At 39.3% G+C, this 15,742-nt stretch overlaps 1 protein-coding gene across 1 annotated transcript in view; it reads left to right on the top strand.

Annotated features, from left to right (window-relative positions):
• slc5a9 (solute carrier family 5 member 9) overlaps positions 1-15,742 on the top strand; it is a 41,952-nt gene that overhangs the window by 4,864 nt on the left and 21,346 nt on the right. Inside the window, exons 3-6 of the mRNA XM_052011665.1 lie at positions 1,594-1,698; positions 4,730-4,894; positions 6,393-6,498; positions 13,614-13,694. Of these exons, the coding sequence (XP_051867625.1) occupies positions 1,594-1,698; positions 4,730-4,894; positions 6,393-6,498; positions 13,614-13,694 (457 nt within the window). The remainder of the gene's footprint in view (positions 1-1,593; positions 1,699-4,729; positions 4,895-6,392; positions 6,499-13,613; positions 13,695-15,742) is intronic.

Here is a 15,742-nt window from a genome sequence, read left to right as displayed (position 1 = left end):
GACACCCAAGATTCCAAGCCACTGGATTAATAGTTTACTATGCCACTGCAGTCCTCAAGGCATTAGAATAGATGACCAAATGCTTGTCAAAGAGACATTTTTAAAGTAATGCCTTACACAAGAGGTAAAAGAGCCAGTGTGTTTTAGGGAGTGAATTTCAGAGCAGCAATCTCAGCCATGCTCAGCCAAACTCGCTGACCTTAAATGTCACATTGTGCAATCCAAACCTATTTTAAACTGTCTTACATTTGTTTGTCTGGTCCTTCATATTTCTGAACTATTATTTCCTGATATTTAACTCCCCTTAATTTCTACACCATGTTTTACCTCTAATATTTCATCCTCCTGGTAGATTAGTTTAAACCTTTTTACAGCTAACGTCTCACTTTCTGCAGGTATTGATCCCATCCATCTTAACAATACCTTTCAGCTTCAGACATGGTCACATTGCCCCAGGTATCTGAAGAACTCCTTATAGCACATTTCTTTCAGTAATGAATTAATTTATCCTAACACTATACTCTCTCATACACAGTAATGGGAATAATCCTGAGGTAACCACCTTTAAAAGTCATGGTTTTTAACTTGCTTGCTAATTCCCGAAAATCTGACTGCAAAACCCCAAAACTTCCTTTCTGTAACATTAATTCCTGCATAGGCCACTGCATCTGGGGTGACATTACCTCGCGGATCTTGAACCCAATACCCCGACTAATGAAGGCCAACACACCATACACCGCCTTAATCTTATCGACCTGCATGGCAACTTTGAGGGATTTATGGACATGGACCCCAAGGTCCCTCTGTTCCTCCACGCTGCTAAACATCCTGACATTAACCTTGTATTCTGCCTTCAAATTCGATCTCCCGAAGTGCATCACTTCACACTTTTCCAAGTTGAACTCCATCTGCCACTTCTCAGCCCAGGTCTGCATTCTTTCAATACCCTGTTGTAATCTACAGCAACCTTCTACACTATCCACAACACCACCAACCATTGTATCATTAGCAAACTTACTAACCCATCCTTCCACATCCTCATCCAAGTCATTTATTAAAATCACAAAGATCAGGGGTGTTATAAAATTAGTTTTCCCTTTTTGCTTCATTTGATTAGTTGACTGTTGACAAAGGATCCCTGCTTTCTAGATTAGACTTTAGTCTGAAATTGCTTTGTCAATTAGGCAAATCAGTGAACTTTTAATTGTTGGTTTGGCCCATTCCAGAATCAGAATCAGGCTTATTATTACTGTATGTTGTGAAATTTGCCATTTTCAAGATCAAATTGTTATAAAAGCCAGAAATGCTGACATTGGCTCAGGAAGTGTCTTCACGATAATGATGATAAAATCTGTAGGGGTGAAAGAAAACAGATAATACATGAAATCTTGCTTTTATACTAAAGAAAAGATATAATGCAAGTAAGTATTTCTATTAGTTGAATAAATGCTTGGAGTTGTAATTGATTAATAGAATAATGATACAATTCCAGAATGATGCAAGTCACAAGAAAATGCATATATAAAGACGTGTTTAACATTGGAACCAGTGTAACCTCTTGATTTTATCTTTCTGTTCTTGCCGTGTGAACAGATTGGGGCTTCTCTAATGTCCAGTAACGTAGGGAGTGGCCTGTTTATCGGTCTGGCAGGCACTGGAGCTGCAGGAGGCATTGCTGTTGGTGGTTTTGAATGGAATGTAGGTTTGGTTGATAGTTTCCAAAATACACACAATGTCTAACTGATAAACAGCAGATTCTTTTTTTTTAATCAATCAGTCATCCACTGTATTCTTGATCTTTGCTCAAAATCTATTCACTGAAATTGAAATTTCTGTGGGCTGCAATCAGTTGCTATTTCTAAAGATTAGCATCCACAGAACAAAATCAACAAATCTTACAGTAGTAAATCTTTGACTTTTTTAAATCTCTGCACCCTTGTCCTGATGTAATTGATATAATGTTTATTTGAATTTGGATTAATTACTCCCTTGGAAAGGGCAATATTTTCCCCTAGTACTTTGTTACTTGCATTAAAGAATGTACAAACGAATCAAAATGGGATTTGAATGTCTTTACCTTGATTTTCTTGCAGAGGTCATGAAGATCCTAATATAAAGCAGGGTATTCTATCCTATGAAATGCACAGCAAAATTAATTATTTCAACCCAATATTCAAAAGTGCATCTTGTATATAAAAATAACTGTGATTGATACATTAATGCTATGCCACCCAAGCTTTTTTAGGGATGCTACGTATAAAGTTGAAATCTATAGTTTATTAATTGCGGATAACTTGAGGTTCTGCTTTGGATTATCCACCTTGAGAAAACAGGGCTAAAGACAACCCTTTCCAAATATCTGTTAAAATAATGAAGGGGTATTATAGGATGGATATGAGGAGCCAGTTTTCACTTCTTTATTCTTACAAAAAAAAATTGCCTTATATTGTGTGTTAAACTTGGAAATAGCAATTAATGAGGAATCTGATTTCAGCACCATAACCTTCCCATGGAAACCCTGCAGAGGAACAAAAGCAGATTTAGGCAAGCCAGGATAATCAGACAGTATCAAACCAACACAGCACTATCCACACACAGAATCAGAGACCTAGACACACTTTGTAAAACTTTTCTTAAAGATGTATTGTGGGTGGCTGGACTTTATCGTTGAGCTCTTCATTGCCATAGCTTAATCTGCAGGGAAGGTCTACAGTGTAGGCAACCATTGCTATGAAATACAAAGTGACCCAGCTCTCTAATTTTGATAATTTTAGGTACCCACACCTTTTCCATATCAGTCAATTTGCTTCACACTATAAGCGAGTTCTCAATGCTGCCTTTGTTAAGACACCTCAGTAGTTTTACCATGCTTCCACACTGATGAATGAGAAGTGTCAATGTTTTTTTAGAATCACTGGGATCACACCCATGTTACAGTCTGTGCCACAATGGTACTATATTAATATATTCGACAGCAGACTTCAAAAAGAAACATTCTACTCCAAACTCTGTCATAGAAATTGGTTACCAGGTGGACAGAGGAAGAGATTTAAGGATATGCTTGAAGCCTCCTTGAAGAGATTCAACAACCCCACTGAATCTTGGAAATATCTCTCAAAGTGAAGAAGGAGCATCCAGGTGGTATTAAGAACTTTGAGGTCATACGTTGGAAGCACAGAGAAGACCTGCATGCACACAGACTATCCACTCACTCGTCTTGACAACCTCTACCTGCTCCGCTTGTGGAAGAATCTGACGTTCCTACATTGGCCACCTCAGAACACATGACCAAAGTGAAAGCAAGGCCTCCTCTATCATGAAGAAGTGTCAAGGAATAATGTAGGGACCCTATCGCTTGGGGCCCTCCGGTAGACAAGGCGGTGAAGTCATGTGGCCTTTTTGCCTTCATCAGACAGGACATTGAGTACACAAAAGCCCAATGTAAACAGTAGAAGGAGCTCACCACCTCCAAAACTATTGAGCACCTTTGCTCTTCATGTAACATAGTCTGTAGATCTTATAATGGCCTTATGAGTGACCTCGAAGCCCAAAGAATTGCAAGTCGTTCCTTGATCCTAGGGGATGGTGTAAGATATAGTTATGCAAGGATCCCATTCCCTATCTACGTTAATCATTTTCAGTGAGGGAGACCTTTTTAGACTCTGCTGTGATCATTTTACACTTCATTATCCCAGCTCAGAAGCCAATTACAGAAGCAACAGCTAGGATGATTGCTGGGTAAGGAGAGATAGACACTGTTCTTGGGCCTGATCTCTATCAGTAGAGTAGTCCTTGGAGACACCACAAAGGAAGTTCACACAGGATATTACCTGGGATGAGCAACTTCTGTGTTGAGCAGATGCTGAAATAGCCATATGTGTCTCCTTGGGAAAAGAGAAAGTTAAGAGGTGAAGTCATAGTGGTTCTTAAGGTGATGAACTACTTTATCAGAACAAATAGAGAGAAGCACTTCTTTGGAGTGATTGGATTAATGGCCAGAAGCCAGATTTAAAATAATTGAGAACAATCTAGAAAAGAAATGTTTTTTTTTCATTCAGGGGTAGAGGATAGAGTTCAAGCAGACCTGAAATGGTGACGGCAGGGTGAAGCTCAAGCGGACCTGAAAGGGCAATGGTCTAGCGGACCGTGGAGGGTGAACTAGGAGCGGCGATGGACGGAGTGAAGGGGCAACTAACCAAGGAATGCCCGGCGGTAATCAGCCGCCGGGTTAAGCAGGGACAGCAGGGTTATTGGAAGTGGATGGCACAATGTAAAGAGGGTGTGGACCTGGCAGGGTGAAGCAGCAATGATGCAGGTAAATAGGGTTAGTGTAGATGGTACAAGGGTGGTGTGGACATGGCGATCCCAAGGGCCTATATCCATTCTGCATGACTCTGACTATGACTTGAGGGTTGTCAGGAACTTGAACGGTTCACCTAACATATTGTTGTAAGTTGAATCAAAATAATTTTAAAATGAGTTGAAAAAGTAATTAAGGATGAGAAGCTGGTAGGCTAATAGTCAAAAAGCAGGAATAAGGGATTAAGCGTCACTATTGTTTAGAAGACATCACAAACCAAATGGGCTCCTCTGCTGCAAATTTCTACAGTTTTACACAACGTGTTTTTAATAATCACTTGCCAGGAATTGGTGCACTTTATCAATGTTTTTTCTGAATGTGCGGTGTAATCTGACTTGATGTCTCTAATTACATATTCTCTTATTTTAGGCTACGTGGCTTCTTGTGGCACTTGGTTGGATTTTTGTCCCAGTGTATATTGCTGCTGGTGTGGTCACTATGCCTGAGTATTTACAGAAAAGATTTGGAGGACAAAGAATCCAAATCTACATGTCTGTATTGTCTTTGATCCTGTACATATTTACTAAGATATCGGTAAGTAGGAGAGGTGTTAGAGATCTTTTGGCCCATTACTATCAGTGCCTGGACAGCCTTTATCTCTTGTATTAAACAGTCAAAGTATGTTGAGTGTTGTTGGAGTGTGAATTACCGTGAAAAAAATTCTGTTTTGATCTTTGAAAATCCAGCACACACCTGCCAGAAACTTCTGTATTTTCACCATTTATGAGGGTCAGGTTGCCCTTCAGCATGTTCCATTATGTGATTGATTTTTGTTTTGAAATCCTGAAGCAGAGTAAAATACTGCTGTATGTCGGCTGATCAAGAGAATGGTTCACATTCATGGGAAGAAATGGCAAATCGATGAATCATGTAAATGGGCACTACAGTGAAGAGAGTAAATAACTAGAATGCTCAGCAGTAAATATAATTTGATACAGACCAAATACTTTTTTTTACATATTATATATAAATCATCCCCACCATTTTGTTTCCTGGAATCTTTATCCACAGTGACAATATAGGTAGGTAAGCTACTCGCAAATTTCCACTTTTGACAATTTCTTACAAGTTGATAGAGGGTGCATTAAGTGAGTTTAGGTAAAATACTGCAGATTCTTCCTCACTCATTCACCTCCAGAAGAGAAGTGTGCAATTGGCACTACCCCACCAATTGGGCAAGTTATACTGGACCAAGTTTTGGATCCAGTGGTTGCGGTCAACAATGAAAGAACAGGCGTATAATTCTACAAATCATTCTCTCAATGATTTTGGAAGGGATGGATTATCTTGGATAATCTTGGTCTATTAGGGGTAAACCTGCCATGCATTGAAATGATCACAGGTCTTGGATTTGTCCTCAAAATGGTATAGAGATGCTATCATTTTCCTGATTTTTTTTTTTCACAGGACAGGTTGGCATTAAATCTGTATCTTAGCACTTGAAACTAAGTATAACTTATTTATCCATAAGGTTTACATAATGGAATGCCAATCATTAATCATTAAGTTTATATCAAAGACCTTTAGAAGAGTAATGACACAAAGCTTGTCTAGGTAAAATAAACCATCTCAAACAAATTGCATATTGTAAGCAATAGTACGTATTAATAATTTCAGAATTTGGTGAGGAATTATTAATTTTTTATGACATCAAAAATGTTTGATTAGCTTTTCTTGCTTTAATTATTCTATATTCAGTAGCTTAAAATTTTTGAAACAGATGCAGTATTTTCACCAATGTTTTATTTTAAGTGGTTTCCTCAATAATTTTCATGTTTTTTTGTGGTGCAGCTATCTTCAGTAAGTAGATTAGTAATGTAGGTTATACATTATTGTTCACACACAAGAGATTCTGCAGAATCTGGGGTAACACACACAAAAATTGCTGGAGGAACTCAGCAGGGCAGACAGCATCTATGGAGAGAACTAAATAGTCGACGTTTTGGGTCAGGACCTGTTGCATTCCTCCAGCACCTTTTGTGTGTGTTGCAATATATTATTGTTTATGTCTTAATTGTATTCCTTCTTTCAGACTGACATTTTCTCTGGAGCACTTTTTATCCAGGTCTCACTGGGTTGGAATCTCTACATTTCTACAGTAACTCTTCTGGCAGTGACTGCTATTTACACAATAGCTGGTAATTACACAATCTGTACCTTTGAAAATATTACTGTCTCTAACACATGTCATCCACCTTTTGCTTTTAGTGACAGTCAGTTGCTACTACTGTGCCAGGAACTATTCTGTAGCCAAGGAAGCATGCAACTCATCCAAGAATGCATAAGGTTGATAGTAATATATTGCCATGGATGGAAGATTGACCTCATGTCATTTTGTGTTTGGCAATCAGTAACTAATGGGGTGCCAGGGCCTCAACTACTTTCTATGTTACTGACTTGGATGATGGGGCAAGCATATTGTAGCTGAATTTGTTGTTGGTACAAAACTGGGTGGGTTAGCATAGCAAGTTGTGAGGACACAAAGAGCCTGCAAAGGGATACAGGTAGGTTAAGAGAGTGAACAAAAAGTTGGTAGATGAAGTTGATGTAGGAAAGTGTGAGGTTATCCACTTTGGAAGGAATAACCAACATCCTGGCGGGAATGTTTGCTAAGGCTACTGGGGAGAATTTAAACTAGAATTGTTGGGGGGTGGGATCCGAACTGGAGAGACTGGGAAAGAGGTGTTTGGCTCTCAAATAGAGAAAGCTTGTAGTCGGTACGAGAGGGAGGATAGGCAGGTGATAGAGAAGGGATGTGCTCAGACCGACGGTTTGAGATGTGTCTATTTTAACGCAAGGAGTATTGTGAACAAGGTGGATGAGCTTAGAGCTTGGATAAATACTTGGAGCTACGAGGTGGTGGCCATTACAGAGACTTGGATGGCTCAGGGACAGGAATGGTTACTTCAAGTGCCAGGTTTTAGATGTTTCAGAAAGGACAGGGAGGGAGGCAGAAGAGTGGGGGAGTGGCACTGTTGATCAGAGGTAGTGTAACGGCTGCGGAAAAGGTGGACTGTTTACGGAGTCTCTGTGGGTGTAGGTTTGGAACGGGAAGGGGTCAACAACTTTACTGGGTGTTTTTTATAGGCTGCTCAATAGTAACAGGGATATCGAGGAGCAGATAGGGAAGCAGATCCTAGAAAGGTGTGATAATAACAGAGTTGTTGTGATGGGAGATTTTAATTTCCCAAATATTGATTGGCATCTCCATACAGCGAGGGATTTAGATGGGGTGGAGTTTGTTAAGTGTGTTCAGGAAGGGTTCTTGACACACTATGTAGATAAGCCTACAAGAGGAGAGGCTGTGCTTGATTTGGTATTGGGAAATGAACCTGGTCAAGTGTCAGATCTCTCAGTGGGAGAGCATTTTGGAGATAGTGATCATAATTCTATCTCCTTTACGATAGCATTGGAGAGAGATAGGAATAGACAGACTAGAAAGGCATTTAGTTGGAGTAAAAGGAATTATAAGGCTCTCAGGCAGGAAATTGGAAGCTTAAATTGGGAACAAATGTTCTTGGAAAAGTACTAAAGAAATGTGGCAAATATTCAGGGGATATTTGTGTGGAGTTCTGCACAAGCATGTTCCAATGAGACAGGGAAGTTACGATAGGATACAGGAACCATGGTGTACAAAGGCTACAATAAATCTAGTCAAAAGGAAAAGTTTACAAAAGGTATAGAGAGCTAGGTAATGTTAGAGATCTGGAAAAGTATAAGGCTAACAGGAAAGAGCTTAAGAAGGAAATTAGGAGAGCCAGAAGGGGACATGAGAAGGCCTTGGCGGGCAGGATTAAGGAAAACCCCAAGGCATTCTACAAGTATGTGAAGAGCAAGATGTGAAAGAATAGGACCTATCTAGTGCAACAGTGGGAAAGTGTGTATGGATCTGGAAGAAATAGCAGAGGTACTTAATGAATACTTTATGTCAGTATTCACTATGGAAGAAGATCCGGGTGATTGTAGTGAGGACTTGCAGCAGGCTGAAAAGCTTGAGCATGTAGATATTAAGAAAGAGGAGGTGCTGGAACTTTTGGAAAGCATCAAGTTGGATAAGTCGCCGGGGCCGGATGAGATGTACCCCAGGTTGCTGTGGGAGGCAAGAGAGGAGATTGCAGAGCCTCTGACGATGATCTTCGCATCATCAGTGGAGACGGGAGAGGTTCCAGAAGATTGGAGGGTTGCGGACGTCGTTCCCTTATTCAAGAAAGGGAGTAGAGATAGCCCAGGAAATTATAGACCAATGAGTCTTACCTCAGTGGTTGGTAAGCTGATGGAGAAGATCCTGAGAGGCAGGATTTATGAACATTTGGAGAGGTATAATATGATTAGGAATAGTCAGCATGGCTTTGTCAAGGGCAGGTCCTGCCTTACGAGCCTGATTGAATTTTTTTGAGGATGTGACTAAACACACCGATGAAGGGAGAGCAATAGATGTAGTGTATATGGATTTCAGCAAGGCATTTGATAAGGTAACCCATGCAAGGCTTATTGAGAAAGTAAGGAGGCATGGGATCCAAGGGAACATTGCACTGTGGATCCAGAACTGGCTGGCCCACAGAAGGCAAAGAGTGGTTGTTGAAGGGTCATATTCTGCATGGAGGTCGGTGATTAGTGGTGTATCTTAGGGATCTGTTCTGGGACCCTTCCTCTTTGTGATTTTTATAAGCGACCTGGATGAGGTAGTGGAGGGATGGGTTAGTAAGTTTGTGGATGACGCAAAGGTTGGAGGTGTTGTGGATAGTATGGAGGGCTGTCAGGGGTTACAGCAGGACATAGATAGGATGCAAAGCTGGGCTGAGAAGTGGCAAATGCAGTTCAACCCAGATAAGTGTGAAGTGGTTCATTTTGGTAGGTCAAATATGATGGCAGAGTATAGTATCAATGGTAAGACTCTTGGCAGTGTGGAGGATCAGAGGGATCTTGGGGTCCGAGTCCATAGGACACTCAAAGCAGCTGCACAGGTTGACTCTGTGGTTAAGAAGGCATATGGCGTATTGTCCTTCATCAATCGGGGAATTGAATTTAGGAGCCGGGAAGTATTGTTGCCACTATATAGGACCCTGGTCAGACCCCACTTGGAGTACTGTGCTCAGTTCTGGTCACCTCACTACAGGAAGGATGTGGAAGCCATAGAAAGGGTGCAGAGGAGATTTACAAGGATGCTGCCTGGATTGCGGAGAGCAGGTTGGGGGAACTCGGCCTTTTCTCCTTGGAGTGATGGAGGATGAGGGGGGACCTGATAAAGGTATATAAGATGATGAGAGGCATTGATCAGGTAGATAGTCAGAGGCTTTTTCCCAGGGCTGAAATGGTTGCCACAAGAGGACATAGGTTTAAGGTGCTGGGGAGTAGATATAGAGGAGATGGCAGGTGTAAGTCTTTTCACTCAGAGAGTGGTGAGTGTGTGGAATGGGCTGCCAGCAACGGTGGTGGAGGCGGATATTATAGGGTTTTTTAAGAGACTTTTGGATAGGTACATGGAGCTGAGAAAAATGGAGGGCTATGGGTAAGCCTAGTAATTTCTAAGGTAGGGACATGTTCAGCACAGCTTTGTGGGCCGAAGGGCCTGAATTGTGTTGTAATTGTTCTATGTTCTATGTTCCCTAACAAAGAAGCAAATTAGTATTTAAATGGAGTGAGACTGCAAAATATTGTGGTACATAGGGATCTGAAACACAAAGGACTGGCATACAGGAAAATAGAACAACTAATGGAATATTGATTGTTCTCTAAAAGGTACAGAGTATTAAAGTAAGGAAGTTTTGATATAACTGGTGATAGTGAGACCGCATCTGGAGTATCGTGTACAGTTTTGGTCTCCATAACTAGGGAGGAATATGTTTGCAGAAAAGGTAGACTACACTGGATGAAGAGGTTGACAAGGTTAGGTCTATACTCTTTGGAGTTTAGGAGAATGCTTCTAAGGAGGATTGACCAGGGAGTGCTGAGAGGATGTCTCCCCTAGTGGGTTATCTGCAATTAGGAGATGTAGTTTCAAAATAAAGGGTCACCCATTTAAGACAGACATGAGGAGGATTTCTTCTCTCAAAGACTCATGACTTTTTGGCATTCTCTACCCCAGAGGGCTGTGGCGGTGGAGTCATTAAATAGATTGAAGATGGAGATTAATGAGTACTTGAACTGCAAGGGAGTTAAGTGGTTTGAGTTAAGTTCAGGAAAGTGGATCCGCCACCATGTTAGTGACTGGTGAAACTGACCCCAAGGGCCGATTGACCCAATCCTATTTCTTATGTTTTCTGTTCTTTCAAGCCTGTTTTTAATGCTGCACCTATATCCACAGTGAAAGGTTTAAGGGGAAGATCATATCTGCAGTCTCTTTGTGCTCAGGTGCTCCCCATGTGGAGAAATCATTTTTATCACTGGACACGGTGATAACTTGCATGGACACTCGTATCGCTGACTTTGTTTGTCTACAGCAACATAAAAATATTATCAAAAAAGGGATCATTAAAGCCAGAAAGAAATCTGTTAAAATATACAAAAGAAATAGCCAGTAATTGTGAAATCGAATCACTGATCCAGATAATAAATTACTGCCTGACAAATCATAAACAACTCTCTCTTTACCTTGAAATAGCTACCTATTGTAAGAGCTCTTTCAAGTGATACTTTATGGAACATTTCTTTGAAGAAATTAATCATGCAGCATTGTTTCACTTGTAACATATTCTTGAAAATCGTTGGAAATAACAGAGCAAGAACAGCTGCAATGTATCTTTGTTCTGTCTCCATTGACATGGCCTTTAAATTGTTACTTTATGCTTGCAGTGTTTGCTCTTCATCAATTAACAGGAAGCACATTTAGGTTCCTGTCATCTGCTAGAAATTAAGTTAGCCATTATTTAGAATTAATTCAAAAGGATTTTCTCCACAGAAAAAAGCACAGTTTTATAACCAAGCAAATTTTCATTTGGTAGAACTTGCATCACTTTACATTTAGGTACTGCTGAAAAGTATCAGTAGGCTAAAAATATGTATTAATGTTTGGTTAAATTCTTTAAAGTGATTTTGATGCCATAAGAGAATCTGATGTTTGAATATATGAATGTATATATTAAGAGCAGGGATAGACCACTCAGCCCCTCGAACCTGTTCCACCATTCAGTAAGATCATGTCTGATCTAATTGTAACCTCATCCCCATGTTTCTGCCTACCCCCAATAACCTTTCACTCCTGAGCTCATCTGGAATCTCGCAATGTCTGCTTTGAACATATTCAAAGACTCTACTTCCACCATCCTCGAGGAAGAGTATTCCATAGATTCACTACACCCTGAAAGAAAAAAAATCACTTCATCTCTGTCTTAAATGGATGATCCCTTATTTTTAAACCCTGGCCACTAGTTCTGGATTCTCCCACAAGAATAGACATCCTTTCCACATCCACCCTGTTACAACCAAGTCACCTTGCACTCTTCTAAACTTTATTTGAACCTTGCACGAAGATGTTATAAAAATCAAAGTACTGTAAATTCCTTCTCAAATCAGAGTCAGCGGATACTTTGGTAGTATTAACCTGGATTTAAATAATTCCTATAATACAACAAAAAAAGGAAACAATAATATGTATCTTGTTAACTTTTAATTAAATGCAGATGCTAAGCACCTCCAGAGATAAGGTAGTTTATGTCCTGTTTTAATTGGAATCTCACTATTAATCTGTTGACACCGAAGAGATACTGTTAGCAAACAATAGTCAGACTCAAAGCCCTTTGTTTTCTATTGTTAGTGATGAAAGGAAATACCCAATGGAATGACGTCAAGAATAATAAGTGTTTTAAAGACTTTTATTTAAGTACACATATGGCTGTGGAGCTTTAATTGGATTCTTAAACCCAAAGGGAATAATGCAATAGTTAATCTTATATAATACTTTAACTTTGAATAGAGGTGTCTTTAAATAGGATGTTTAAATTTTGAACAGTTTAAAGAAGTCAAACAAAAAGAAAAATGTAGATTACATAAAAACAGAAAATACTGGAAATACTCAACAAGTTAGGCAAATTTCTTTGGAAAAAAAGAAAGGCATTTGATTTGAAACATCAGCTTCCCCACAAATATTGCCTGAACTGCTGAACTTCTCCAGCATTTTCTGTTTTTATTTCAGATTTCTAGCACCCATAATGTTTGGAAAATTTGTAGGAAGTGCACTGGAAATTTAAAGAGTGAAGCATATCAAATAGGAAAACAAAAGAAAAATCAATTGAATCAGAAGAAATAAACACAAGGAACGTTCTCAAGAGTCAGTGGAATAAAAAATGAAAACTAGTGGGATACAAATGGTGCTGTTGATTTGCTGTAACTTTTTCTGAGTTATTACCAAAGATTAATTTCACCCCCTGTTAAGCATGTGAGGTAGAAATTGTGATCCATGATATATTAATTTGAACTTGTCTAATTTTGACATTAAAATATTATACCATTTGAAACTTGCACTTGGATGTTGGTGTTATCATTGCCTATATAAGGATAGGGAAATAATTAAAATTGTTAGCAGTATGCAGTTAGGTTCTTGAAATCCTTAGAATTACCATGAGTTAAATGATGCTCACTGATTTCTTTCTGAATATTTTCAATGGATTACACATGACAATTCACAAACTAAATCAGACATCATAATGAGAATTTAAATGTGAGTATAATTTTATATGTTGCCAACTTCGCAAATTTGCATTGACATTTTTTATCAATACGCTACATGAGATAGACATGAGTTTGCTTTCTTCACATGGTGATTTCAGGATTAAAGACATCATTAGGAAGAGGAACCAGGAGAAAACAGTACATCAATAGGAGAAAAATGAATGAATGAGTGCTCTGAGACGATTCTCTAGCAAACAGTTCTAGAAATATACAGAAATACAAATGGAAGAACATTTTATCTTATTTTGGTTGGAGCCAAAGAGAGAATTCAGTTTTAGGTTATTTTATGAGAGTGTAATGGAATACCATCCATTAATGCAAGAGGAATGTAAAGGGGTAGTTGATGGTTGGTGCAAAATCAGAAATCTGTATTGGAGCCTTAGATTATCTTGTCATAAATGAAGTAAAAAGTTGAAAACTAGTCTATATGGCACACAAATCCACAGCCTGTGCTCACAAAGATTTATCTTCATTTAAATTCTTCAGAGAGTAGCATAACAACATTTATTTGAGATTTATTACATAGAATCTGGGATTATGTGTTTGAAAAATCAGTAACTGGGTATTTTTGCCTTCCCACTGGCAGGTGGTTTGACCGCTGTGATATATACAGATGCCCTTCAGACTGTGATAATGGTGGCAGGAGCTCTCATCCTTATGTTTATTGGTGAGTCCTTTGGTATAAATGAACATAAAAATTGTAAAGTATTATGGAAATGAATGAGTCCAAATGGAGGAGCAGGTTCAGCCTAGTGACTTTGAAGATCTGCACATCTACCATTTATCTTTTAGCTGGAATATGAAGGCTCTAGGCTGAACATTAATAAGCTTTTAATATAAATAGTCTCAGTAGCTTCAAACTACATGCTCAGATGGATAAATCACAAAAAGCATTTATATTGCATCGTATCAGTATATTTTCCTGTATTATATTGCAAATCTGATCTAGTATTCATGAGCATGTCACATGATGTAATTTATCTTCGACCCCTTTGTTCTTATTTTTTATTATAACACTTCCAAGTACATGATGTTGTCTAAATGCATCAGCCCACATCCACTTCTTGTGCCTCTCTTAGCAATCATAGCAATCTGCATAGACCCCTATCTCTCCCTAACAGCAGTATTCCTGATTGTCCCATCTTGTTTGTGGGCTAACCCTTCTGACAGAGTACCTGGGGAAGGTTGGTCTCACCATTTTATTTTTCCATCTCACTCACACTATCCACCACCATGTACCCAGCCTCTGTCAGCTGATCATCTCTGCCCTCCACTCATCCCCCTTTAAAATTGCTTGAAATGATGATAATTGTAATGACACTATGATTGAAACATGATTTACTGGTGGAGCTACCTCACCCCATGGTATTGCATCCCCATGTCTTTATATTTTTCACCACCTGCTCCATTCACAGTAAAATTGGCTTCTATCACAAAATTCTAACGTGATCATAGAACCATAGAAAACTACAGCACAGAAAACAGGCCATTTGGCCCTTCCAGTCTGTGCCAAAACATTATTCTGCTAGTCCCATATACCTGCCCCCATCCCATACCCCTCCAGACCTCTCTCGTCCATGTATCTATTCAATTTACTCTTAAAAGTTAAGAGCGAGCCTGCATTTACCACATCAGATTGCAGCCCATTCCACACTCCCACCACTCTTTGAGTGAAGAAGTTCCCTCTAATGTTCCCCCTAAACCTTTCCCCTTAGTTATGAACCTGTATGTCTGGATTGTACAGATATTATAGAATTAAAGTAGTTTTAATCTATATCTTGCCAAAAATTGCCTTGGGTAATGTCCCAAAACTATTAAGTTAGTCCCACAGATTCATGCCTACCTACAATGCTCCATATTACCACCTCCCGGCCTGAATACTCTCTCTCCAGTGCTCCAAGAACCCATTCCCTTAATTTTCTCTTTTGTTTCACCTCCTCCCTCTAACCAAGTCCCTCCTGTGAGCTACTGTCAGTAACTGCATGCTGACACCTAGATCCCTTTCTCACTCAGGACCTGTAGCCTAAGATGAACCCATTATTATCTGGCAGATCCCACCCCACCATATTCCACCAGCACCCCATTGCAACCACCAAGAAATGTTAACTTCTTCATCAATATTCACCTCTGTATCACCTGAAAGGATAGACTGAAAAGAGGTCAGAACAAAAAGTTAAAACATAGAGGGAGACAACAACAGCAATATAAAGGTAACATTGATAGATAAGAGAGAGAAAATGTCTTCTGACTTACTTTGTAGAACATCATTGGATATTCACTTGTAAATGTTTAAATAGAGAGGGCATACTAATATTAATTTATTTAATTATTAATTTATCAATTAATGTGCAGTATATTGCTTAACTAGCCTAAAGGTATCTGTGGATCATTCATTGTCACTGTAATTATCATTAATGTTTAAAGGTTCTTCTTTCATTAAGTTAGCAGTCCCTCTGAATTATATTCCAGGAAGAAATACCTTGCCTCCCTATTTGACTTAATCATTTAAAGGGTCAGTAATGATGTTCTGCTAACTGAATGAAGGTTGGAATTACCCAGCAAGCAGGAGTGGATGGGGGTGGAGATTGGGGGAGGCACGGGTCTTGTTGGTTCCAAATGTGATGTTGTTCCATGGTAAACACAATTCCCTTCCATGGCTTGAGGATCATTTATTATAGAGGGAGGCTGCTAGTAGCATTTCTTTTACCAACAAGC

The sequence above is a fragment of the Pristis pectinata genome, chromosome 3 (assembly GCF_009764475.1).
Source record: "Pristis pectinata isolate sPriPec2 chromosome 3, sPriPec2.1.pri, whole genome shotgun sequence".
In the NCBI taxonomy this organism is placed as follows: Eukaryota; Metazoa; Chordata; class Chondrichthyes; order Rhinopristiformes; family Pristidae; genus Pristis; species Pristis pectinata.
The sequence above is the reverse complement of the archived record's forward strand: the minus strand, read 5'-3'. Positions and strand labels throughout refer to the sequence as shown.